The sequence below is a fragment of the Sus scrofa genome, chromosome 7, assembly GCF_054392235.1.
Source record: "Sus scrofa isolate SSC_HxYL_T2T_F1_AM1 chromosome 7, Sscrofa_HxYL_maternal_Yorkshire_Landrace_v2.0, whole genome shotgun sequence".
NCBI classification, from domain to species: domain Eukaryota; kingdom Metazoa; phylum Chordata; class Mammalia; order Artiodactyla; family Suidae; genus Sus; species Sus scrofa.
In genome coordinates this window covers 52,553,396-52,579,308 of record NC_139389.1, presented here as the reverse complement: position 1 = coordinate 52,579,308, position 25,913 = coordinate 52,553,396, and the positions used below count along the sequence as shown (strand labels likewise).

Here is a 25,913-nt window from a genome sequence, read left to right as displayed (position 1 = left end):
TTATGAGAAAAAGCAATCGAACAAAACTTAACATGGAGTAAAACGTGATAAGAATAAGAACGAGTTAAAAACATTTGAAAGATATATTTTTTCTTTCTGATAATAAGAGCATTTGGAGGATTACAGAAATGTTTAACTATGAAAAGTCATGTCCAGTTCTACCATCCAGTGCTATTACTTATAATCATCTTTGAACGGAGGCAACCAATCCAAGGATATTTTCTCCTGGTCCTTAAGAATTGAACTACTTCATCTTACAATTCTGTATTTCATGCTGTCTGTCCTCATCCCTGTCTTCAATGAACTCATTGTTTTCAGTTTTCCACATTCCACCTTAGTTTTATAATAATATGAAATTGTTAAATGATCTTATGAATTATAAAGCTTTTCATTAGTAAATGACATTCAGAACTTAAAGTCTTCACTGAGGGTTTTTCACATATAGCCACAGCGTATATCTGGACGATGTAAAAATTTAGGTGAGAATCTGATCAGAGGAAATGATATACATTTAGTCAATTTGAGGTTTAAGAGGAAAAGGGTAAGTTTCAGCTTTCTTACTTGAAGAAGTTGATGAACGATGCAATCACTCATTAGGAAATACAGGAAGAGGTGCAGATTTAAAGGAAACATGATGTTCTAAGTTTAGATTTTCCTACTGTATACGTGTGTGAAACTCAGGGCAGAAAAACCTGCTTCAGATACAGACCTGAGGAGCCATTTGTTGAAACAATGAGATAAATCACCCCAGGGAAGATTGCAGACTGAGAAGAAAAAAAAGTCTAAAATTTCAAGGAGTAAGATTTTAAGATTTTAAATTGGATAGTACAAAGGAGGATAAGAAGAAGGTGGCCAATGAAACCTCACTCCCAGGTAAGGTCCCAGACATAAAGGAAAAGAGGCAACCCATTCTTGCCATGCTCTACATTAATTTTTATTTATTTTTTATTTATTTATTTTGTCTTTTTAGGGCCACACCCACAGCATATGGAGGTTCCCAGGCTAGGGATCCAATTGGAGCTTCAGCTGCCGACCTACACCACAGCTACAGCAATGCAGGATCTGAGCCATGTCTGTGATCTGCACCACAGGTCATGGCAATGCCGGATATTTAACCCACTGAGTGAGGCCAGGGATCAAACCCACATCCTCATGGATGCTAGTTGGGTTCATTACTGCTGAGCCACAACAGGAACGCCTATGTTAATTTTTAACCCACAGAACTGATGAACATAGTAAAATGTTTCTTGTTTTAAGCCATCAAATTTCAGAGTAGTTTGTTGCATAGCAATATTAACCAGAGGTGTGTGTAACTTCCAAATAACAAAAATGTTAAAAAAAAAAAGAAAGAAAAGAAAAGAAAAAGAAAAAACATGTAATGAATTATAGGCAGGGCTTCTGAAATGATGAAGTAAAATACTCCCCAAATCTGCCCCTTCTTAAAAGTAACAAAATACTGGCAAAAAAAAAAAAAAAAAAAAAAAAACAAACACGTCAACATCAACTTTTTAAGACTTCTGCAAATTAACCACACACTTGCAAAAGTCCTAGGAGTTTTTGTCAAGGAAAAAATGCTCAATCTCAGTAAGGACATCTACCTTTGAGGCATTTTAACTGCCCTATTACCATCCAACTCTCCCTAGCTCTACAGTAGCCTTGAAAACCAGCAATCTCCCAACCATGATACCTGAGAATATGTAAAGAATATCTACAACTGACTAATTTTTTTAAAAAACCACAAAATATAAAATAGACTAAGAAGTTGGATAGATATTTCACCAAAGAAGAGATGCAAATGTTCAACTAGCATGTGGAAATGTTTATCCGCAATAGCCATCTCAGGTGTGCAAATTAATACTGCAATGAGTTACCACTTTCCACCCGTTAAACTGGGTTGGGCTGTAAACAAAACAGGACACATTAACAAATGTTGGTGAGGATATGAAGAGATTAGAACTCTCATATGTTGCTGATGGGTAAATTGGTACAAACACTTTGGAAAACAGGCTGACATTTCCTGAAAAGTTTAAGCATGGAATCTTCATTTGATTCTGCAATCCCACCATTGGGCATATATACAAGAGGAATAAAAGCATATGTCACACAGAAACTTGCACATGGATGTTCATAGAAGCTTTATACATAAGCCAAAAAATAGATGTCCAAAAAATCCCAAATGTCCACAAATGGATGAATGGATGAACAGTACATGACATAGCCATACAATGGAATGTTATTTGACAATAAAATAAAGGGAAATATTGACTCATGCTACAACATGGATAAACCTTGAAAGAGCATGTTAAGTAAAAGTAAGCCAGTCACAAATTGTTACATATTATATTATTCCATTTATATGAAATGGCAGATCTACAGGTTCAGAGAGTAGATGAATGGCATCTGGGAAGAGGACCTTGAAGGTGGGGTAAATGATAGCTAAAAAGTACAGGGATTTTTAGGGGAATATAAAAGGTATTCAAAAATTGATTGCGAGGATGGTTACATAACTCCATGAATGTACTGAACAACACTGAACTGTACAAGTTAGATGGATAAATTGTTTGGTACCGGGATTAATTCTCAATAAACTTGTTACAAAAAAAAAAAAGAATACAAGCAAACTTCCTGTCAAAAACTATGCAAGCCAAAAGACAATGTGTCAACATTTTTAAATACTGAAAAAAATTCTGTCAATCTACAGTTCTACTCAGTAATGCATTGTCAGCAGAACTTTCTTGAACACATATACAAAATTCTTCCAGTGGAAGGAAAAGTGTACAAGATAAAAATTTGGATGTGCACACAGGAATAAGATAAACTGGAATCTGTAAGTTTGTAAGTAAATGTAAATATCTTTTCTCTCAATTTTTATTAGTAAAAACAAATTAGTAAATGCTAATTCATTGCTTAAAGCAAAAGTAATCATATATCATGCAGTTTATAGCACTGTAGAGGGAAATAAATGACAATAATAGCTCAAATCATAGGAAAGGGAAAATAGAAGTAAGGGATTTTAAGACCCTTATATTATAAGTGATAGTTAGAGACCTATATTGCAGACCCTAAGGAAAGGACAGAAAATATATACAGCCCATGGGATAGATAAAATGCAATCATAAAAAAATACACAGACAGAAAAGGAAAGAAAAGTGAACAAAAGTAGAGAGAACAAGTAGAAAACAAATACAAGAGAGCAGATTTAAATACAATCATAATATAATTTTACTAAATATAAATAATATAGTGACTATAACAATTAAAAGGTAAAGATTTTAGGACAAGCTGTTGTAGTAATTATCTGTTTCTATATAACAAATGACCCCAATAAGTGACAGCTTTTAAAAAATCATAGATTCTTTTTTATTTTTTAGCTTTTTTAGGGCCACACCTGCAGCATATAGAAGTTCCCAGGCTAGGGGTCGAATTGGAGCTGTAGCCCACAGCCTACGCCAGAGCCACAGCAACGCAGGATCCGAGCCGCGTCTGCAACCTACACCACAGCTCACGGCAACGCCAAATCCTTAACCCACTGAGCAAGGGCAGGGATCAAACCCGCAACCTCATGGTTCCTAGTCAGATTCGTTAACCACTGTGCCACAACGGGAACTCCAGGGCTTCAGTTCTTTACATATTGTAAAATAGAAGGTTACAAATTCAAAGGCCATAATCTGGGTTATCCCATAAGGATTCTTATAGCATAGTCTGTTATTTCTCTTCGAACAAGTGATAAGAGAGAGACAGAACCAGAGACAGAGACACAGTGATACACAGGAACAGCAGAGAAAGAGACAAAAAGACAGCTCAAGATGATAACCATTATCTTTTCAAATGGTTATATTTGAGTTCCTATTGTGGCTCAGAAGATATGACTCTGACTAGCATCCATGAGGACGAAGGTTCCATCCCTGGCCTCACTCATTGAGTTAAGGATCCGGCATTGCCATGAGCTGTGGTGTAGGTCGCAGATGTGGCTCAGATCCCACATTGCTGTGGCTGTGGTGTAGGCCTGTGTCTACAGCTCTGATTCAACCCCTAGCCTGGGAACCTTTGTATGTCATGGTGCAGCCCTAAAAAGATTAATTAATGAATTAAACGGTTATATTAAAAATTAAGAAATGTCTGAAAACAAAAAGAATGCTGGTGAAAGAAAGGGAAGACACAAACAGATGGAAAGATATACTGCATACTTGGATTTGAAGAATCAATGTTGGCTTGAATGGTTAGAGGGCTAATATCTTCATTTAAATAGAAAAAGGTTAATGCTGTGACTAAAGATGGTGGGAAAAAAATAAAGTATTTAAATATTTAAAGATAATCTACTGATATATTAACGTAACTTCCAAATATTTGAGGAGAAGGACATTACAAGAGAAACTATAAGTGGTCTAAATCCTTTTTTTTCCCCCTAGTGGAAACCAAAATATATACTCTGTGGTTTCCAAGCCAGACAAATTCTTATGTGGATAGCAACCAGAAGACATAAAATAAGGAAACTGAGGTAGGAAATTATTTATATCCATTACAAGTTATTTTTTTCAATATTTATTAAGTATATGTATTACTGTGATAAAAACTATAAAACAAGTGGACACCATTGGACTTTTCTAGGAAAAAGCAAAGCTGTATAAATATTCAATTCACATGTTTTAAAAATGTAATAAAAATCAATGGAAAAATGAGATATAATATCTGGACTTTGGTAAATGAATCATTGATATAAGGTAGGCTTTTGAATATATCAACATATTGATGAGTTTGCATACCAGATTAGTGATTGGAATATATTTTAAAACAAACTCAAGAGTTTAACTGTCATAATAATGTTCAGTTGTTTTACATCTAAAATGGTATATAATTCTCTTAAGCCCACTCTGTGCATGATCCTTGCGTTGGTATTTAATTGATCACCGTTGATACAAAAATCTCCTGTTTACAATTGTCTTCTTCATAGAGATTCCTCTCTAAAGATTACTTAATTTCGAGTATTTTCAATTTGGGTGATTCTGCCCACAACCCTAGTCAGTGGAGCAGAGATAAGTACACAGACTTAAAACAATATCCGGATAAAGAGCTGTTCTTCTATTAGAAAACTATAAATAGTAAATGTCTCTTGGCTTTTGGAAAGTGTTCTAGTTATTACCAAAATCCTTTGGCAGCTTCTTTCTACAGAATGAAGATCTTTTACTATCTTCTTCATTTTCTCTGTTATATGACCTTCATTCTACCAGGTAATAGATGCTTCTGATGTGTTTGTATATATCCTACAGCTTCTAGCTAAAAATAGAAATGGTAAAATATGAATTAGAAAATGCATATTCTTAACCCAATCTTTTCAATTAAAGAGTCTCTTCATTATGTTGAATCTCGGTTTTCTCATTTAGAATAGTATTTTACTAATGTACTTTATCTCATTTTGAAAGTTAAAATGCAGGTAACATAAGTCGATTAAGGTGAAATTCTTTTGGGTGTCTTTTTCTTTAGACATTCAAATTACTAAGAAAATCATAATTTCTTAAATTTATTTATTCTTATATCAGTGAAGACTTCACAATCAATTGGACCTCAGGGAAGATGATTGAAGTAAGAACAACAGTACATAACTCTTAAGATATCAATAACAAAAATCTATAAAGTAATCCAGGATGTAGTCTCAGAATATGCTGGAGATGAGACACCATAGGAATAGAAAAGCAAGAAAAGAAATAGTACCTCAAAAATCTTTGTTGAATTACTTAAAACATTAGGAAAGGAATATAGCAATGGTTTTATGAATCAGTTAAAAATAAATGATCACAATATGTAGTACAACGAAGCCCCTGGTGTTGTGTCTACATGCTATTCTTTTTTTTTTTAACACCAAAATTAACTATTTTTTATGATGCAATTATTACTATTATTATTTTTTTATAATTTTTTTATTTTCCCACTGTACAGCAAGGGGGTCAGGTTATCCTTACATGTATACATTACAATTACATTTTTCCCCCACCCTTTCTTCTGTTGCAACATGAGTATCTAGACAAAGTTCTCAATGCTATTCAGCAGGATCTCCTTGTAAATCTATTCTAAGTTGGGTATAGCCACCAAGGCAATCCAGACTCTCTAAAAAGGGAGATATAAATTTATGCCCCAAAATGTTCTAATTTGGCCCTGGAGAATTGAAAGTTCAAAAGGTGTGACATGTATTAGAAACAGATTTTTTTTTATAATTTTTACTTAAATTCTCTGAGCAAGGTTCACAAGCTTTTGAGTAGGAAGCTAGTAATGAATCCAGAACTGAAATTAAACTTAGAAAATCTAGATTCATTACTAGCTTCCTACTCAAAAGCTTGTGGACCTTGCTCAGAGAATTTAAGTAAAAATTATAAAAAATGAAATATCTGACATAAAAGTTTGTGCCAATTAATTATATGCACCTCAGTTAAGATTTACTGAAATAATGTATTGAAAAGTAGCTCTATAAACAGAAAATTAGTTTACAAATTTAGGTACTATTACTATTATTACTATTATAGGTGTTGCTATTTTTATGGTTTTTATTAATAATGAAAGGGGCCTGAGTATGTGAGGACCTCAAATATGATTAAGGGATGAGTTGATGTACATGGTACTAGTGTGTCAGTCAATAACTGTCTAACATTGAGTGCCTAGTAAACTACTGTGCAAAATCCTGGACTCTTGAGGAAACAGAAATAAAAGGCACAGTAATTCTCTAGGAATACTTACAAGCTAGATGACTAAACCCAGATTAATCAATGGATTTGCTTCAGTTAGAAGGTTTATGTTAGCATGCTTTAAAGTGTAAGACTGGTGCAATCATGGCCATACTGGAAATTTGGGAGAATATCCTAAATTCTCTGATGAAGAGTTTTGAAATTAGGGGTGTTTAGATTTTGGAAGGTGAGCGAAAGAAAGGGAAAACAAGAAGCAAATATGAGTGTCTAGTATGTACCAAACACCATTCCATAACTTTCCGTGTAGGTATCTAATCTGATCTTCTAGATAACATTGTGAGACAGCTGTCATTACCCCTTTTAACAGAGTGGAAAGTGACATAAAATATTGTGTTTCAAGTTCATACTTATATAAATATCTGTGATAAGGGGCATGCAAATCCAGGCTTTTCAGATCCCAGCATATTTGTTCTTTATATGACATCAAACTTCCTATAATAGAAGGCACCGAGGTTAAATAAAAGGCTGAATAGATAATTTTATCAAAAGCACTGAGGTCATGTGGGAAGACGACTACACTTCAGGTGTATTGGGTCTATACCATCAAACTCTACATTTATTCGCATTGCAGAAAGCTCTGAAGAAGCCTATGAAGACACTTGGTCTATGAATACGACCACAGTCTTTCCTTCTCCCTTTGATCATTCTAACAGATACTAAGTTATAATGTCAGCTGGAGTCAAGAGAATGCTCTATATTTGGCCTTTGATAGATTTAAAAAAAAAAAATCAGGAAGGGTAACACCAGATGTCAGAGTGGGTGGTTTTGAAGGAGTTCATTGAGTAGTACAAATTAGTTACACAATAGTGTGGTTTGACTATTGGTAAGACCTTAAAGTCACAAAAGAAGCAATGAAAAATGTCCAATCTAAATGAGTACTTTATGAAGATGGAAGATGACCAGTCCAAACAGGGATACCATGCTAGAGAGACCAGTCATAACATGATAGAGACCAATATCAATGTTGACTAAAACATAAAAGTATTTTAAGGGAAGTGCAAGCATAAAATAATCCATAGAGACAGTTGAACATTGCATACGACAGTAGTTTCTAGAGTGAGCTTGCCGTTAGATAGATTAGGGTTTATATGAGGACCCAAGCCTACTTTGTAACTATAAAAAAAAAACCTTTAGTTCTCTTAACTGGCATCATGGATGGTAATATCATTAAGTTTATAATGTTTGAGGAGTTCCCTTGCAGTGCAGTGGGTTAAGGATCTGGCATTGTCACTGCAGCAGCTAGGGTTCGCTGCTGTGACTTGGGCTTCAACCCTGGTCCAGAGTTTCCACATGCCCTGGGTGTGGCCTAAAAAAAAAAGAGAGAGAGAGAGTTTATAAGGTTTTGAAAAGATTAAAAGAAACAATTTAAGTAAGTATCACACTGAAGATTGTATTGCAATATTTCAAGTAAAAGAAGTGGAAAGAAGAAAGAAAAAGAAAGAAAGAAAGAAAGAAAGAAAGAAAGAAAGAAAGAAAGAAAGAAAGAAAGAAAGAAAGAAAGAAGGAAGGAAAGAAAGAAAGTTGAAAGAAAGAAAGAAAGAAAGAAAGAAAGAAAGGAAGAAAGAAAGAAAGAAAGAAAGAAAGAAAGAAAGAAAGAAAGAAAGAAAGAAAGAAAGAAAGAAAGAAAGGAAGAAAGAAAGAAAGAAAATTGAAAGAAAGAAAGTTGAAAGGAAAAGGAAAGGAGAGAAAGTAGAGGAGAAGGAACAAAAGGTAGTGCTCTGGTGTAGCCAGTTCTTAAGAAGTCTTAGAATAGACTGTGGATCTCCAATGGCAGAAACATGGTGGCCTTGGCAGCTTAGTGACCCATTGCAAGGGGAATGAGAGGCTGAACCTAAAATTGTGAAGGAGAGTCATTCCTCTGTGTTGAAATGTTGGTAAAAAGAGAGTATCAGTCTTTGTGCTTCAAGTTTTATTAAGTTTACAAGTAAGTAGAATCAGTCACCAAGACAATTTTGTTACTTGAGAAACATGATAAAATTGTTGGGAAAAAAGCAAAACCCACAATAATAAATAACCTTATCAATGTGGTCAGGATTTTATTGTTTAGCTAAGTGTGCAAGTCATAGTGCAAGTCATAAGATAAGAGTAAGTATAATTCTTGCCAAACTGATAATATTTCAGGAATATAAAAAAAGTTTAATCCTAAGATCTGAATAAGAAGTGGGTAAGAGACGGGGAACAGAAAGTGAGATAAAATTCCCAATTATCAAAACTTTGAATTAAGACATGTCAAAGTAAATGGAATTGATTTCTAAAATTCCAAATAAAGGAGCCAGAATGATTTTATTTTAATTTGCCTAAGGTAGAATTTTTTCTACATTCAGATTGCAGCCTGGAAAAGCACTTATTAAGTATAGAGAGAGAATTACCAAGAATGTAATACCAATGATTCTTTACACATGTAAATATTAATTTTACCAGAATCCCTTTTATTTGTCATTAATTAAACACTTCCAATTTTTATAAGACTGGAATTTTTTTTAATTTTTAAATAATTAAGGCTCTTAGGGACAACCAGATCTATTGCAAGAAGTATCTAATTTGAGGCAATATTCAGATACTGGCTGAATAATTTTCATGAATCAATTTCCAAATTTTTCAAGGTAGAAACCATGGATTAAATATTTAAAGTATGATTCTGGATTTAGAACAATTTAAGATTAAGTTCTGGGTTAAGCATGCATTAGTTTTGCATCGTAGGGAAAATTATTTAGTCACCCAAATCCTCAGGCTTTTGAATCTGAACAGCATCTACCTCTACGTTTTATAATAATTGAACGAGATAATGCCTACAAAATATTTAAAACAATAACTGACTCAGGTTTTCAATGAACAAAAACTATTTTCATTATTATTTATTTGGGGACCCAAACATATCATGTCCTCTTTCAACTCTAGAATAAGTATCTCTTTGTTTTATCTCCAGAATAGAGCCCACCATGTGGCCTAAAAGTTGTACTGAATAATGATTTAGTTTCAACTAAAGTCTTTTGTTTACCATTTAATTACAGTTCTTAATCTGTCAGAAGTTATTATCTTCCACCATTGTAAACATACATATGAACTCATCATGTCTCAAAAAGACCATGAACTACATGGTACTACTACTGTTTCCACTTTACAAGTGGGGCAACTAAGGCTCCCAGAACTTGAGTAAGTAGCTTACTCAAAGTTACATAGCTAATAAATGGCAGCATTAAAATTCAAGCTCAAAGTCCATGACTATAAACCCATCTTCACTCTGCAGTTTGAAAGGACTATCAATCTATACCACACAAGGATTTTGAAAAATAAGAAAAGTTATTTGTTTGCTCCATCAGCTGATGTTTTGTTTTGTTTTGCTTTGCTTTTTAGGGCCACACCTGCGGCATGTGGAGGTTCCCAGGCTAGGGGTCCAATCAGAGCTACAGCTGCTGGCATATGCCACAGCCACAGCAACATCAGGTCTGAGCCACATCTGCCAACTACACCACAGCTCATGGCAACACCAGATCCTTAACCCACTGAGCTAGGCCAGGGATCGAACCTGCAACCTCATGGTCCCTGGTCAGATTCGTTTCTGCTACAGGACAGGAACTCTTCTATCAGCTGTTAAAACAGTATAAAATTATAATAGTCTATTTCATATAGCAACCTGATATTAAAACATACTATAAAATTATAGCAGTTTTTAAATATAGCTTCTCCACTGAGAGGGGTAGATGAACAGAAAGAAAAGAAAAAACTGTTTAAAAGCATTGTAGAGTCACTTTGTTGTATAGCAGAAATTATCACGGCATTGTAAATCAACTATACTTCAATAAAACTTTAAAAAATTTAAAAAAACAAAAAGTTTCACTTAAAAAACATTATAGAGTTAACAGTTCAATTAACAATTAAAGAAAAATTACATAGTTAACAGATCTAGTTGATAGAAATTTTTCAACCATTCTTGAAGAGGCAGGAGAAAAGCAGAAATCTGATAATCCTATGCTACTTCTGGGACAAAAATTGTAATTCAGAGCCTGAGAAGGAAGGAAGGAGAACTATGGAAAAACTGGCAAGTTTTAGATTTGGATCCCTCCAAAATCTATTTTTTAAAAAGGCCTATGTTTGGGGATGTTGGGTTGTTTTTTTTTTTTAATTTTTATGTATTTTTTAAGTGGGGGCAAAAGCATTTTACTGCAGGGTGCGGGGAGTGGGGTAAGGAGACTTTAAATTATTACTTAATTAAGGCAAGGAGGGGGGAGGGGGGAGAGAGCCCTCCCCAGCCCCTGTTTCCTCTGTCCATCCGTCCCTCGGCTGTCCTTTCAGGCAGCAGCTACACAGGCACCAGCATCTCATGGTACTCGCCCACACCCTCCCGCTCATCTGACACCTGCTCTGCCTCATCAGCAACCAGGCATCTCCCGCTCAGTGAACACCACAATGCGGAGAGGCACTGTGAGGATGAGGATGAAGGGGAAAGCCAGGGAGGCAGCTGTGGAGCTGACAGCCCACAGCAGGGCCATGCAGAGCAGCTGCAGGGCCATGGACGGGCGCATACAGAGGGTCTGCAATTAGTTCAGTTGTCCTAAAGACTAGTGAGCACTCTCACATTACCTTAAATTCTATAAATGGCTTAAGATCATCCAAGCAGGTTGGTTGGTGGTTCTACCCACCAGCAATAATAATAATAATAAATCATTTCTGGAGAGAGAATATTTTTCTGGCCCTCGAGTTACTTCCCAAATTTTTGACTATGCATGTAACACAAAAATAATCAAGAAGAAATGAAAATAAGATTCTCCAATCAAAAATCAAAAAGCAACACATAAATGGACAGATTAATGGAGGATCCAGATAATGGAGTTATCAGACCAAGTCTTTAAAATAAGAATGTGTAAGCAGCTTAAGGATCCAGCATTGTCAGGGCAGGGGCTGGAGTCGCTGCTGTGGCACAGTTTAAATCCCTGGCCTGGGAACTCCACATACTGTGGGCGTGGCCAAATAAATAAATAAAATAACTAAGTGTAATTTGTTTAAATAAATAAAAACAAGATTAAAAACATGTGTAAAAATAAAAACTATAACAAAAAACAACAAGACTCCAGGACTGAAAAATGAAGCAAAATAAAATACATAAGAAACAGGTAAAGCGAAGTCAATGAGACTAATATCTCAATATTAGTGAGATATTTAATGAAGATGAAAGACAAATCAGAAGAAATTATCTGGAAGGAAACAAGGGTAAATTAATTATTGAAAAATAGAAAAAAAATACTGGAGGAAGAGAGGGAAAGATAAAGGAAACAGGAAAGGAAAAGAGCAAAGAAAAAAGGAAGGAAGCAAGGAAGGAAAGGGAAGGAAAACAGGAGATCACTTTCAAAGGACCAAATACCAAATTGCAAGCTGACTTCTCAACACCACCACTAACTATGCAAAAAAGTGTGTGATAAATATCACAGATAAAAGTTATTATCCTTAATATAAAAAGACTTTTTGGTAATTCTCCAAGAAAACAAGACAATCCTTAATATGTTTGCATCTGACAACAGAGCATAAAACTATGTGAGGCAAAAAAAAATGGATAGAACTGGAAGGAAATAGAGATAAATTCATTATCATTTTTGGAGACTTCAAAAGCCCTTTCTCAGAGACAGACCTAACAGGCAGAAAATTCATATGGGCATTGTTAAACTCAAAAACACAATCTATCTTCCGGATATAATTGACATCTTTAAACCACTTCGATCCACCAAGAGTAGAGTACACCTTCTGCTCAAGCGCACATGGAGCATTCATCAGAACAGAACACAGCTGGGCCATAAAACGGATCTTAACAAAGTTAGAACAATAGAAATTACACAATGCATTCTGTCAGAACACAACAAAACTAGAAATTGCTAACAGCAAGGTAACTGGAAAATCCCCAAATACATGGAGATTAAACAACACATTTCTTAGTAAACACGTGGGTCAAAGAAGAAATCTCAACCGAAATATGACTATTTTCAATGAAATGAGGATGAAACAAAACCTTACCAAATATGTGGCATACAGCAAAAAGCAGTGTTTGGAGGGAAATTAATAACTTTAAATGAATGTGTTAGAAAAGGACCATCTAAAATCAATAATAGAAATTCTCTCCTCAGAGAAAATCAAAGTTGGAGAACAGGAACTACGTAAAGACTTACTATAAGGCCACAAAAATCAAGATGATTATTAGTACCAGTGGAGGAAAAAAATGACAAAAAGATCAATGGAACAGGATAGAGAGCCCAGAATTTATTTATATCCCATAAATATATTCAACTGATCTTCAATAAAGGATCAAAGGAAATACAAGGAGCAAATATCAATAAATGATATTGGAACAACTGGACATCCGCATGCAAAAAAAAAAAAAAAAATTAGACACGGACCCTACCGGCCACCAAAAAACTGACTTAAAATAGATCATAGACTAAATTAAAACACAAAGCTACCCAGCTAGAAGATTACATAGGAAAAAAAAAAAAGTAGCCATCCTTGGGTATGGCAATGATACCAAAGGATGATCCATCAAAGAACTGATAAAGTATACTTCATTAAAATTTAAAATGTCTGCTCTCAAAGACAATAACAAAATAATAGAAAGCCACAGACTGGGAGAAATATTGGCAGTAGACACATCTGGTTAAGGTCTATTACTCAAAAAGCATAAAGAACTCTTAAAACTCAACGGTAAGAAAAAAACAAGTCCAAAAATGGATCGAAGACTGTAATCTCACCAAAGAAGACATATATGGCAAGTAGGCATACAAAATATGCTATCAGATAAATGAAAATTAAAATATGCTATCAGATAAATGAAAATTAAAATAATAATCACATGCCGTCTCATGCTTATTGGAATGGCCAAAATCCAAAATACTGACAACATTTTGGTGACAATACCTCACCAAATCCTGGTGAGAATGTGGAGCACAGGAACTTTCATGTATTGCTGGTGGAATTGAAGCAAGTACAGTCACTCTGGAAGACGGTTTAGCAGTTTTTACAAAAACAAACATTCTGTTACCATGTAATCCAGCAATCTTGTTCCTTGGTATTAACTCAAAGCAGTTGAAAACTTATGACCACACAAAAATTCACACATGTATGTCTAAGCAACTTTATCCATAATTTCCAAAACTTGAAAGCATCCAAGATGTCCTTCAGAGGGTGAATGAATAAACTGTGGTACATCCAGACAATGAAACATTATTCAGTGCTAAAAAGAAATGAGCTATTAAGCCATGAAAAAATAGGCGGAAACTTCAAATGTGTATTACTAAATGAAGAAGTCAATTTGAAAAGGAATCTGTGATTCCAAATATATGACATTATAGAAGAGACAAAATTATGAAGACAATGATAAAATGTAAAGGCTGTCAGAGAAGTAAGGGAAAAGAGATATAGGCCAAGCCCAGAATTTTTTTTTGCCTTTCAGGACCACATTTATGGCATATGGAAGTTTCCAGGATGTAGAATTGGAGCTGCAGCTGCCCACCACAAACACAGCAATGTGGGATCAGAAAATTTTTAGTGCAGTAAAAATATTCTGTATGATATTATAATAACAGATATATATCATTATACATACTGTATAGCACCAAGAGTGAATCAAAGTAAAATATGGATTGGGGGGGTGATTATGATGCTTCAATGTAGGTTCATCACCATTAAGAAAAATGTACTATTCCAATAATAAAAAGATATTTATAATGAGAAAGGTTATGCATGGATGGGGCTGGGGGATATATGGAAAATCTTTATACCTTCCTCTTAATTTTGTCTGTATATACCTAAAACTGCTCTAAAAAATAGTCTTAAAAAATAAGGTAGAAAATAAAAAGATCTCTAATGAATTCATTAACAAAAAAAATTATGCCAATAGCATAACAAGCAAAGAATATAAACAATTAAATAAAGAAAAAGAAAGGAAAGTTGTTCAAAATAAATAACCGAAGACATAAAAATTAAAATTTCAATGGATATCATTTTATTTGGGGCTAAAGTTTAAATATAGTGTTGGTGGCAGTATATAAACTATGAGCACTAGAATAAAACTCTTTCTTTTACAAATTATCCTAAATATAAATCATCTAAATAGTAAAATATGGACTACAACTTTGCTTATCTTTAACTTTAAAATGGTAAAATTTTAAATACAATGTAATGAAAATTGATAAATTGTCATATATAATTTCAAGGGAATTTTATGTAGCTCTAAAAATCTTGAATATTGTTAAGGAGAATAATATGTGTCATAAAATTTAATCCTATATTAATTAAAAACATTTCGACTTTATATATAATGAATATATGTAATACTTTTTACTGTCTTTATTTTTGGTATATTACAAATTTGTTACAATGTACACAAAGTACTTTTTGTAGTCATAAATGATATGTTCTCAAATAAGTGATCAGTAATTTCAATTACTCTTCTTTTACTGCAGCCATATGTACCTTGGTGGATCCTGAACGATGCTCAAAAATGTATGGTCAATGTAGAACACGTTGTTATAAAATTGAAAAGCAAATTGATATATGTTACTCACCAAGTAAGATATGCTGCATTCAGAGGGCGTTTGAAGAAGATTTATCTTGAAAAGGAAGATGAACCTCTGACCAAAGATGCAATGTGTGCACCAGTACAGAGAGGTGTAGGAATGTAATTAGAAGGTCTGTAATAAACAAATACATAAGCTGATATCACTATTTTCCTTTGTAGATGTTAATTACATTTTCAATGGAATGATGTAGGGTCTTCTAATCTTCTCTGGGCTGGAGCTTTAATAGAAGCATATTTCATATTAATTTCTTATCATGAATGCCATGTTTGCATCCATGTAGGATGATTTTTGATGTGTCAGTGGTTTACCTAAATGTACACAGTTGAACATTTCCCAACTTTACAACTTCACTACAAATTTAATTCATGAAAATTAATACTCATAGGCTTATCAATTGTCTAAATAATCACATTATTGATAATCAATTTATCAATTTTCATTGAAGAGATGGGAAACTTAAGTACAAGATGAATGCTAGAGCTTCAGTAGAGCATGGTGATGCTCACTGGCCTTCTGCCTCTTCTCCCAAGGTCCTTTTCATTCAAAAAGACATATTATTTTAATACTATCTCATGCTGATACACTTGACCCTGGAACAACACAGATTGGAATTGCGAGGTCTACTTAACGTGCCAGCTTTCTTCAGTAGTACTCTACCATGCAAGTTGTTTGAATTCAGGGATGCAAAACCACCAATACAAAGGATACAAAGATACAGAGGAACTGTGCATACAAAGCACCAACTATAAAAGAACTGTGCCTACGTGGGCCAACGATAAACTACATGTAGACTTTCAGCTGTGTGGAGAATGGGGACCCCTAAATCCTTCTTTGTTCAAAGGTCTCCTGTATTATTAAACTGGGTTTAAATACAATCTGAATTTTGGATAGTTTAGACTCACAAAATATAAGCTCTGCTTTTTTTCCTACTTAGGTCTGGATGGGATGGGAAAATGCATCAAAATCTCCATATAAAAACTAGACAACACAAAGAATCTCTTTAGTGTTAAAAGAAAAGAAACATGAAGACTAGAATTTGGTTTTTAGCTAAAAAACAAGGATAAGTCAACCCTTTATCAATATTCTACAAGGTCCCCAAACATATTTTTAATCATCATGGTCTTTAACTTAAATACTGGCCCAAGATTATCGCTTTAAAAAAAAAAAATTTAAAGTTGAATTTTCGTCATAATCCAGATCACTAATTGTGGATGTTCCCTCAATTTTAGTCCTTGGGCCTCTGTTCTTTCTTTAGTTCAGCCCATAAAAATCCCCAAATCCTATTCTCTCCAAGGCTCTCCATGATCTTTTGCAGTTTCCTTCTGGGAACTTCTACTTGGAAATTCTGCTTTCCATCCAAACCGAAAATGCCTAAAGGAGAATTTTGGAGAATATAGTAGAGTGAGCAGAAGTATTTTAGTATTTATCTAATTCCATAAGGAAAAAAAAATCACTCCAAACCTAGTGTCTTGAAAACAAATAACTATCAATTGTTTTTCATGGTTTCTACAAGTCAGGAATTGAACAGTCGCTTGGCTGAGAGAGCTCAGGTCAGGGCCTCTCTGAGATTGTTGTGAATATTTGAGTTGCAACCATATGAAGGTTTAAGTAAATGTGGAGAATGTGCATGTTGTCTCAGGTGGCAGCACGCTGGTACAAGCTCTTGGGAGGGAACTCAATTTCTCTCCCGGGGGAATCTCCCATTGGCTTGTGCTTACTCACAGAGTGGTGCAGTTCTAGGGTTGAACATTTGGAGAGACAAAAAACCAGGCACTGGTTGACTGTACTGCATTGTTTAGGGTAGACACAAACTCCCACCCAAATTTGAGGAATACCCATAGACTCCCAGCTTAGTAGGAGGAATGTCAGTTACACAGTTAGAAGAGAATGTAAGGCAGGATGGATATACCACTTTGGAAATTATAGTCTGCCCGTGTTTACTGAGGCTTTTTAAATTCTGTCCTCCTACGATGTTTACAAAATCGTAAAGCTTGGTGTTCCCATTGTGGCTCGTGGTAATGAACCTGACTAGTATCCACTAGTTAACCACTAAGCCATGACGGGACCTCCAGTTTCTGCAGATATTGAAAATAATATGGGAGTTCCTGTCCTGACACAGTGGAAACGAATCTGACTAGGAACCATGAGGTCGCGGGTTCAATCCCTGGCCTCACTCAGTGAGTTACAGATTCGGCATTGATGTGAGCTGCAGTGTTGGTCAAAAATGCGGCTCAGATCTGGCGTTGCTGTGGCTGAGGCATAGGCCAGTGGCTACAGCTCCCATTTGACCCCTATCCTGGGAAACTACATATGCCATGGGTGCAGCTCCAAAAAGACAAAAAAATAAATGAATAAAATTTTTAAAAATAGAAATAAGTAACCACATGCCATAAATTTTAAAATATGTGCACTTGACATACATATTTAAAAGTACAACTTAAAACTGAGGAAAGAGATGGAAACAATTCAAAAGAATAATCCTGTATGTATTTAGTAAATTAAATCATAGTTAAAATTCTTATCAAAAAGTAACTCCAAACCTACTTAGAATTGCTGGTGAGTTCTACAAAATGTTCAAGAAATGAAATTTTCTAGTATTGCACAAAATCATTAGGGAAATAGAAAGGAAATGAGAGCATGTAATCTCTAACTCAATTAAGGAAACTAGAATTTTGTAAGTGGTAATACATACATTTGATGCTAGTTCTTGGAAATCAGTTTTTCTTATATGGCAACTCTTGGCATCTAATTTGAGAAATATCTTATGTACAGAAATAACTTTTTAGCAGAGCTGCCCCTATGGTGTACAGGATCCCAGGAAAATATTTCTTACAGAGAAGCTGTTTACAAAAATCACTTGATTTGAAAATGCAACACAAAACCCATGTGTCCATGTGAACTATAGCCATGTATCAATGAAGCTTTAGAATAATAAGTATAGAAGAAGCATGTTATGCATTTGGCTATTGTCCAATTAGTGCCTGGGAAGGTTATTCATAGTTTACAGGCCATATTTCTCTGTGTCCTTTATTGTCAAATGTCTGTCCCTCATGAATTTCATGCCTCCCCCACACTTAACCAAAAGTGGGAATGCTGTTATTATCATGCCATGATTCTTCAAAACCAGTTCTTGTTAAAATAATGTATCTTTTTATGGTGTTGCATCATTCATTTTGCTGCCAGTGAATGCTGGGTTCCAATGACTCTCCCCATGTCATGGTGAGGGGTTTTTTTGGTGATTACCACAAAGGCAGGTCTTCCTGAGATTGCCAAGAAAGGTGTGAATGATCCTTTGCTTTCTGATCACGTTAAAGTTACGGTTAGGAATTTTATAGCACGTAGGCTGTACCACACATTCTAGCTACTTCTTAAATGTCTTAGGTCTCAAACACCACGTTCTTAGGATCTATTTCAATGTTGTCCATTCCTCTACCTTCCTTGAATCACTCTCATACTAGAAGAAGGAAGAACAAGAATTGTCTCATTGAGCAAGGAATGTTACTCCTCCTTCAGCAGAGCTTAAGAATAAACTGGGAGAGAACAATATCACCACATCCATTAGAAGAAAGATAAAACATCAACTGACCCAGAGGGCTATACCATTGCAAAATGAGGAGCAACAATTTAGAAAATTCTCAGAAGATGGGCTTACTCATCCTCAGAACCACTTGACAACTGGTCCACCTGCAGAGGGAAGTGGTAAATGGAGTGACCACTCTGAGCACCAGCAGATAAAGGAGAAGGGTGGGTTTGTAGAGCAAAAAGTAAGGAAACCTACCCCCCCAGGTGCCTTCCTTAGGTTCTCCAGACTGGAGGTGCCATTGCTATGGAAACACAGAAGAGAAAGAAGCCCCTATTCCATGATCGCAAACTCACAGCTCAATTTCAAGGGCAGCCATGAACCACTGATAGCTCTCATCTTTGCATTCCTTCCATGTTCCATCTGAGTGAGCATTTCCCAGTATTAGGGTGTCAACACCATTTTGGCAGCCCAACCTCTCCTTTTCCTGGAAAAGAATATCATGCCAGCCAGCAAGATCAGTTCACCTGCCAGGCCTCCTGCCCAAATGGGGCCTCATTATGGGTCCCTAGGATGAACTTTAGTCATGAAACCTAGAGCTCCCTAAAGTATCTGGTCAGGCCTTCTAGGAGAGGATGGGGAGTCAAGAGATAACCTATATGAAAGAAAAATAACCAGAGCCAATTCAGGTCTGGTCAGGGCTTAAGGAACTCACTCAGATGGCTCTGCCAGCTGTCATGGTCCAAAGATCTCAGAAAAATTCTGGAAAGATACTCCAAAGTACAGAGATGGTAAGGGAGTGCCTGGTGTAACAGGGTCCAGGATAAGGTCTTCCCTGATAGACTACCCATGTGGTATATGTTCTAGCGTAATGAACTGTGACACAGAAACTTTATACCTATTTTCATCCTATCAGAGTATTCCAACTCCCAATGAGTGATTTTCCTGTTCTTTTCTTTGCATTTGTTCAATCGCTACTTACAGAGACACACCTGAGATCTGAAAGTGGGAAAAGCAGGAGCACCATTTTAAAACCTACTTTTTTATTTTTCCAAATCATTTTTGAGCAGCTTAGAAGGTAAGCATGCCTACAGAAAGACTGGAAACACAAGAGCGGATAAGAGGTGATCCAAATTCTCCCGTGTATGAGGTGCACCTGTTGGAGATAGAAAGATATTTATAGACATTTATGAAGAGTCTCAATTTACTTTGATATGCACAAGTTCACAAACTGCTAAAGATATTACAAATGATTCTCTCTCTCTCCATACATATTCATCTTTTTTCTTTCTTTTTTTTTTTTGTTTTTTTGTTTTTTGTTTTTTGTTTTTTGGCTTTTTATGGCCACACCCGCACCATATGGAAGTTTCCAGGGGTCTAATCAGAGCTACGGCTGACCTACACCACAGCCACAGCAACAAAGTATCCTTAACCCACTGAGCAGAGCCAGGGATCAAACCCACATCCTCAGGGATATTAATTGGGTTTGCTACTGCTGAGCCACAACTGGAATTCCTACATTCATCTTTTTAATGACTACTGAGTCTATGCTGGTGTATAGCCATGATAAGTATATTTTTAATCACCTCCTTAGTTATGCTCATTTCAATTTTTCCAGTTTCTCATTACGTTGCGTTAGGTATCTGTGTTCCCACAGTTTCATACATGGTTTTAGGCACACTATCCGTACAAGGAACATGAACTTTTGGAATTCCTGAATCCAAGCACATTTTTAATGTTTTTACATAGCCAGGATGTCCTGCCGATTTTTCCACAATAAGCCCACCATTCATGATTACTCTTTAAAGAACAAAAAAGTGCAACACGTGATTATGAAAAGTATCATAATTGTATCTATTCATGTTTTGCTCATTCTCAGTGAGTTAAATATTTGGCGTAAGTTTATTAGACTTTTGTATTTCTTCTCCCATGATTTGCTTTTTTTATAAGTACCTCTTAATTTCCTTTAGGACGAGCTGTATTTTTAAAATAATTTTGCACTCATTCCTTTTGTATAGCAAACTTTTGGTGATTATGTGTTGCAAATATTTCATTCAAGATTTGCTTGATTTTTCATCCATCAAGATATTATCAGTTTCTGGATAGTTAAATCATATTATCTTCTGAGACTTTTATTCTTGCTTAGAAAGGCCTTCCCTGTGACAAGTTTAGAAAATGTTTCCGTATAAATGTTTGATGTATTTTATAGACATACATACACAAAATCACAGACTCATACATATTTCACATGTGATTATTTTTACTTTAAAGTATGTATATATATATATATATATATATATATATAAGTGTATATTAGGAGACTTGGGTTTCTGCAGATTTTTCTGATAGTTTCTAATCCTACTATCATTTATAAATATGCCAAATATGCCTTATTTTCAACAGAGATTTGAGATGCTATATTCATGATACAGTAAACTTACCAATATATGTGTGGGCCTGTTAATCAATTGATATAATTTTTAAGGAATACAATCTCATTTTTATTGTTGTAACTTTGTGGTATGTTATGGTACCTAATAAGGTTTATCCTTCTTTGTACTGTTTTTTTTTTAGGAGACCTAGTCTTAAGAAGATGCCCTCGATCCTATCTGTTCAAGTATCAGAAATCAATGTTACAACTCTAATATCACACAGAGTCTCACCTTCTGGGGTTCTTAAAGAAGTTTCTTCCTTTGAAGAACAAAGAGACTTTGCTATTGTACTTTTGTTCAGTACATGTGACAGACTGATCATTAAATGATTAGATGGGTGCAATGCTTCGCCTTATGAACACCAGCTAAAATGATGTGCGACATGAATACCTAAAACATTTAACAAGCTCAACTAAGCTGTTCCAGAAATTACAAAATTATGTTTTGAAAACCATATTAGCAGGATTCGATATCTCAATGATTTCATAGTAATCACATCACTTACAATTTTCTAGTCTTTTACATTTACAAACCTTTTAATCTATGTCATGCCATGATCAATGGAAGAAATCAGAGTAAAATAATGTTTTCACTGGTGAGGTGTAAATAGTTTAATGATAATCTTCATTACACATTGTATGAAGTGGTCAAGAGAGGCACCTCTGGTATCCAAGATCCTCAGTTCAATTCCCTTCACTACCATTTATTAACCAGGTAAAACTGGATACCTTATTTAATCTCCTTACATCCCCGTTTCCACATCTATAAATAGGAAACAATCATTTTACCTACCTTATAGGATGTTGCAAGGATTGAATACGTTAATATATATATAAATTATTCAAAACAGTTCCTACCCTGTAAATGATGGACAAATGTTAGCTTTCATTGTTCAGCGATAAAGGATGTAAAGCCTGGGTAGACACATTGACAAAAATATTTCTTAGCGAGTCAGTAACACAAGGAAAAGAACTCAGGCACCCTAACTCCTACATAAGCACTCTTTCCAGATACAAAAGAGGCTATGGTCCTTTGAAAGGAGCTCACAGTATGTGGAAAGATGGGCTTTTGCTATTTTCATGCTCATGTCTCCTTTCATCTATTTCTGTAATCTCTGTTGCAGCAAAAGCAGCCTTTGCAATGACTTTGCTGAGAAGGAGAATAAGTCCTAAAAACATCAGTCTTGGAGGAGCGCCAGGGCTTATGAACTGAGAGTCATGCAGATCTGAAGCTCTCTAACTTCACTTTTAATAATTACTAAGACTTTGAACATACCCTAAGAATAAGGATAGTTCAGAAGACCCTCTTCTATTTTTGCAAATTTGTTGCAGAGACTGGCCCTAGGAATTCAGCAATTTCCTATATAACAGCCACTGAATAATCTTGCAGTGTTCAGGTTTCTTATTTCAGCAATTAAGCATAAGGGAGTTTATTGTATTTTTTTAAGTATTTAATAGAGAAACTTTCCTTGCTTTCTAAGAACAGAGAAATCAAATACCTTTAAATTGGGCATTTCATTCACACTTCTCTTTAATGAACATGGTGGCCACATTTTCCAAAAATCTTGTTACTCCTAGATCTAAGAAAAAGATCACCCAAAGCAAAGCAAAGCAAAATTTAACCTGGATCTTTAGCTAACATTCCTTGTATGTAATCCTAATTAAATCAGCTCCTTACAGACACCATTCAAATAATTCAGTCTTTTACTAAAATGACTTAGTAAGCATTTACTGATGGTGTCATCATTTGACATTTTACATATTGTTATTTGGCCGTGTGTGTGTGTGTGTGTGTGTGTGTGTGTGTGAAATTTTCTTATGTATATTGTGTCTCTAAGATCTACATGGCCTGTGAGAGGCAGTAAATAATTATTTCTATAATGAAGAAGAGGGTTTTAATAATGATCATAGATCATCACAGGGAGAAAGGTGGTTCTAGTGTCAAAATAAAAGAATAGACCAGAATTTCTACCGCTTTTAAAATTTAGTAGTTCTTTTTGCATCATTTTTTAAGAAATAGAAAAAAAAAAAGCAAAAATTGTATTCTCATATTTAGACTCCTCAGACCGCCTGTGGGAAACTCCCAGTGATACGGAATTATTAGACAACTATTTAAAATCATGATAATCAGCGATGTCATAAGCCTTTTATATTTCCAAGATAAAAGAAAAACAATGCCCAGCACTTTTGCCCCAGGCACTGCTAAATAGGAATGTTAACTTTTGATAAACATGAATGATTAAATTCCTCTCACTGCAGGGAGAGAAATATAAAAAGATACACTCTCTACCTTCTTTTTACTGAAAGACTTCAGAGCTACTGATTTGATTGGCTTTCTTCCATCATGAAGATCTCGGTCCTTCTCTTTGTTTTATTTTTCTTTCTGATCTCACTGCCACCAGGTAAAATGGAAATGTTCATTTGAGTGGTTAAAATCTTTACGGAGGGGTAGGTCTTGGTTGATGTAGACTGGAGGTAGAGGAGGGTCGGAATTTCCAAGAGAGTGGTTTGTGATGATCCCAAGAGAAAATCATGGAACTCAGGATCCTACTAAAAGGTGAGCCATATCCTTATGGGACACAGTTTAAGGACTGGATCAAATGCTTTGTTCTCACCCTAGGCTGGCTATCCAGAAAAACCAGTTAGATCGGACGTTAAAGGAGAATCATCTGGCTCTTTGAGAAAATAATGGGGCACCCTGTCCTGGGCAGTAACGTGGATTTCCCACTAACTTACCCTGAAGGATAGATTTGGTTATAATATGTGGCACAATGTGCTTTGAGAATTCTCATTTTTAAAAATCAAAATGTGTTTTTAGCTGATTTAGAGTAAAAAAACCTTTTAATAGCTCTATTACTGCAGGTCCAATGACATAGCAATTACTATTAATCAGATAATGAAATGAACATGGCCTTTGGATAACTGATCGCTGTGCTCAGATTGGTTTTTGCACCTAATGGGGACATAACCCTATCAGTTCATTAACTTTCTATCAGTATCAATTTCTACATCTGTTAATTAAGTATAATAAGTCTACTTCATACTATTATCATAACAATTACTTATATGTAAATATGCAAAGTGCCTAATATAGACTATTGAATATATTATATCCTTCTTAAATATTAAAATTACTTTTACATTGTCTTAGAAAGAAAGTCACTTCTTTGTGACTCATTTTGGAGTGATAAACTCTTTGACATTGAAAGCACTATTTCCTCTTTTGGATTTCATGTGCTTGGACTATGTACCCTCCTTTGCAAAACTTTGTGCTTATCACCCTTAGGTTGGATTAGCAGCCAAGCGATGTGTCTTGATGGATATCATTGAAAATGATGTTTTGACATATTTCAGGCTGCCTGAGATAAAAAAATATTTTTCATGTATATTCAAGAACACTGTGAAAAAACACACCTTAAGAAAATAACTCCACTCACCTTAAAAACAAGCAAGCAAGCAACAACAAAAAACTTTAGGGACTTCTGATTTAGGAGTAGCCTAGAACTTCAGTAGTTTACTAATTGAACTCAAATTCCATTCCTTGATAGAATAAATGAAACCAAGTGTTCTCACAATAAGTCTATCACTGAATAAATTTAAAAACTCAAACACCTAAGTGTTTTGGATAATCAAATGGTTTGAATTATTTTATAACATATAAATTTTCTTAGATGAAATTCATGAGGATTAATATTGCGTTACATCTGTATACACACAGGACAAATTGAATTAAAGCCCAGGTTTTGTTTTTTACTAACCCCAAACAAAGCTTTCCTTAAAGTAAAGAAGATTAGTATATCGGATAACCACATTCAAGTAATAAAATATTACCTTCATTTTTGTTATCATGATTTGCATGTGTCCCTCATGTCACTACTTTTGAAAAACATGTGCAAATCTTCATGACATTTTCAGCATCTTCAGCAACATAAGAGACTTGTATATGTTCATGGTTTCATCTAAAAGTTGAAAAATCTATAATTCCTTCTTTTGCATAACCATGAATTTTTATATGATGCAATACCTGTCATCTACAGAGAAGATACTTGTTGTTTTTGTTACTAATGGAAATATGCTAATTTAGAATTGCCACTTAAATAATGCTATTCTTTTCCTCATACTGGTGCTTGACAGCTGTCATCTTCTGTTATTTGTAAATTCCAATTAAGTCAACATACATGCTTCACACCCCTCGTGTAGGACAATGTAATTTGAGGATGCATTTTTAAGCTGGTGAAATAATGTCTTTTCCCTCTGGCATCAAAGGCAATAAATAACATTTCTCTAGATATTACAAATAAAGAGACATCATTAATTATTCAGTGAAGCAGTGATATCACATGGCCTAAAATATATAGCCAAAAAAACTAAAAAGCCCAATGTAATATGGGTTTGACTTTTTTCCTATAAGTCCTAGTTTTCCAAAGTAACAGGCAGTTTATGTCAATATAAGTGTACTGAAATCAGAGGGCCTCCATATGTTGGGTTATCAGCACCATCAACTCCATCACAGTTGGGTCCTAAGTAGTAAGATTCCAGGGAAAGAAGGAGGAGCACTGTTTATATACCTTCTTTGCAGATGCCTAGTAGTAATAGTAGTAATTCACCATTGTGCTGAATGCTTTTATTTTGGGAGCCTCCCTCCCTTAGTGACCCATTTAAAAAAT

At 35.0% G+C, this 25,913-nt stretch overlaps 1 protein-coding gene across 2 annotated transcripts; it reads left to right on the top strand.

The window, feature by feature from the left end:
• The first annotated feature begins 5,125 nt into the window (after positions 1 to 5,125).
• DEFB114 (defensin beta 114) lies at positions 5,126 to 25,562 on the top strand. 2 transcript variants are annotated; one of them, XR_014809037.1, is made up of 3 exons: positions 5,126 to 5,228; positions 15,179 to 15,404; positions 21,390 to 25,562. XR_014809037.1 is itself a non-coding variant. In NM_001129973.1 (2 exon segments), coding segments are annotated over 2 exon segments (210 nt in total). In that variant the 5' UTR covers positions 5,140 to 5,170; the 3' UTR covers positions 15,331 to 15,919.
• The last annotated feature ends 351 nt before the right edge of the window (positions 25,563 to 25,913 follow it).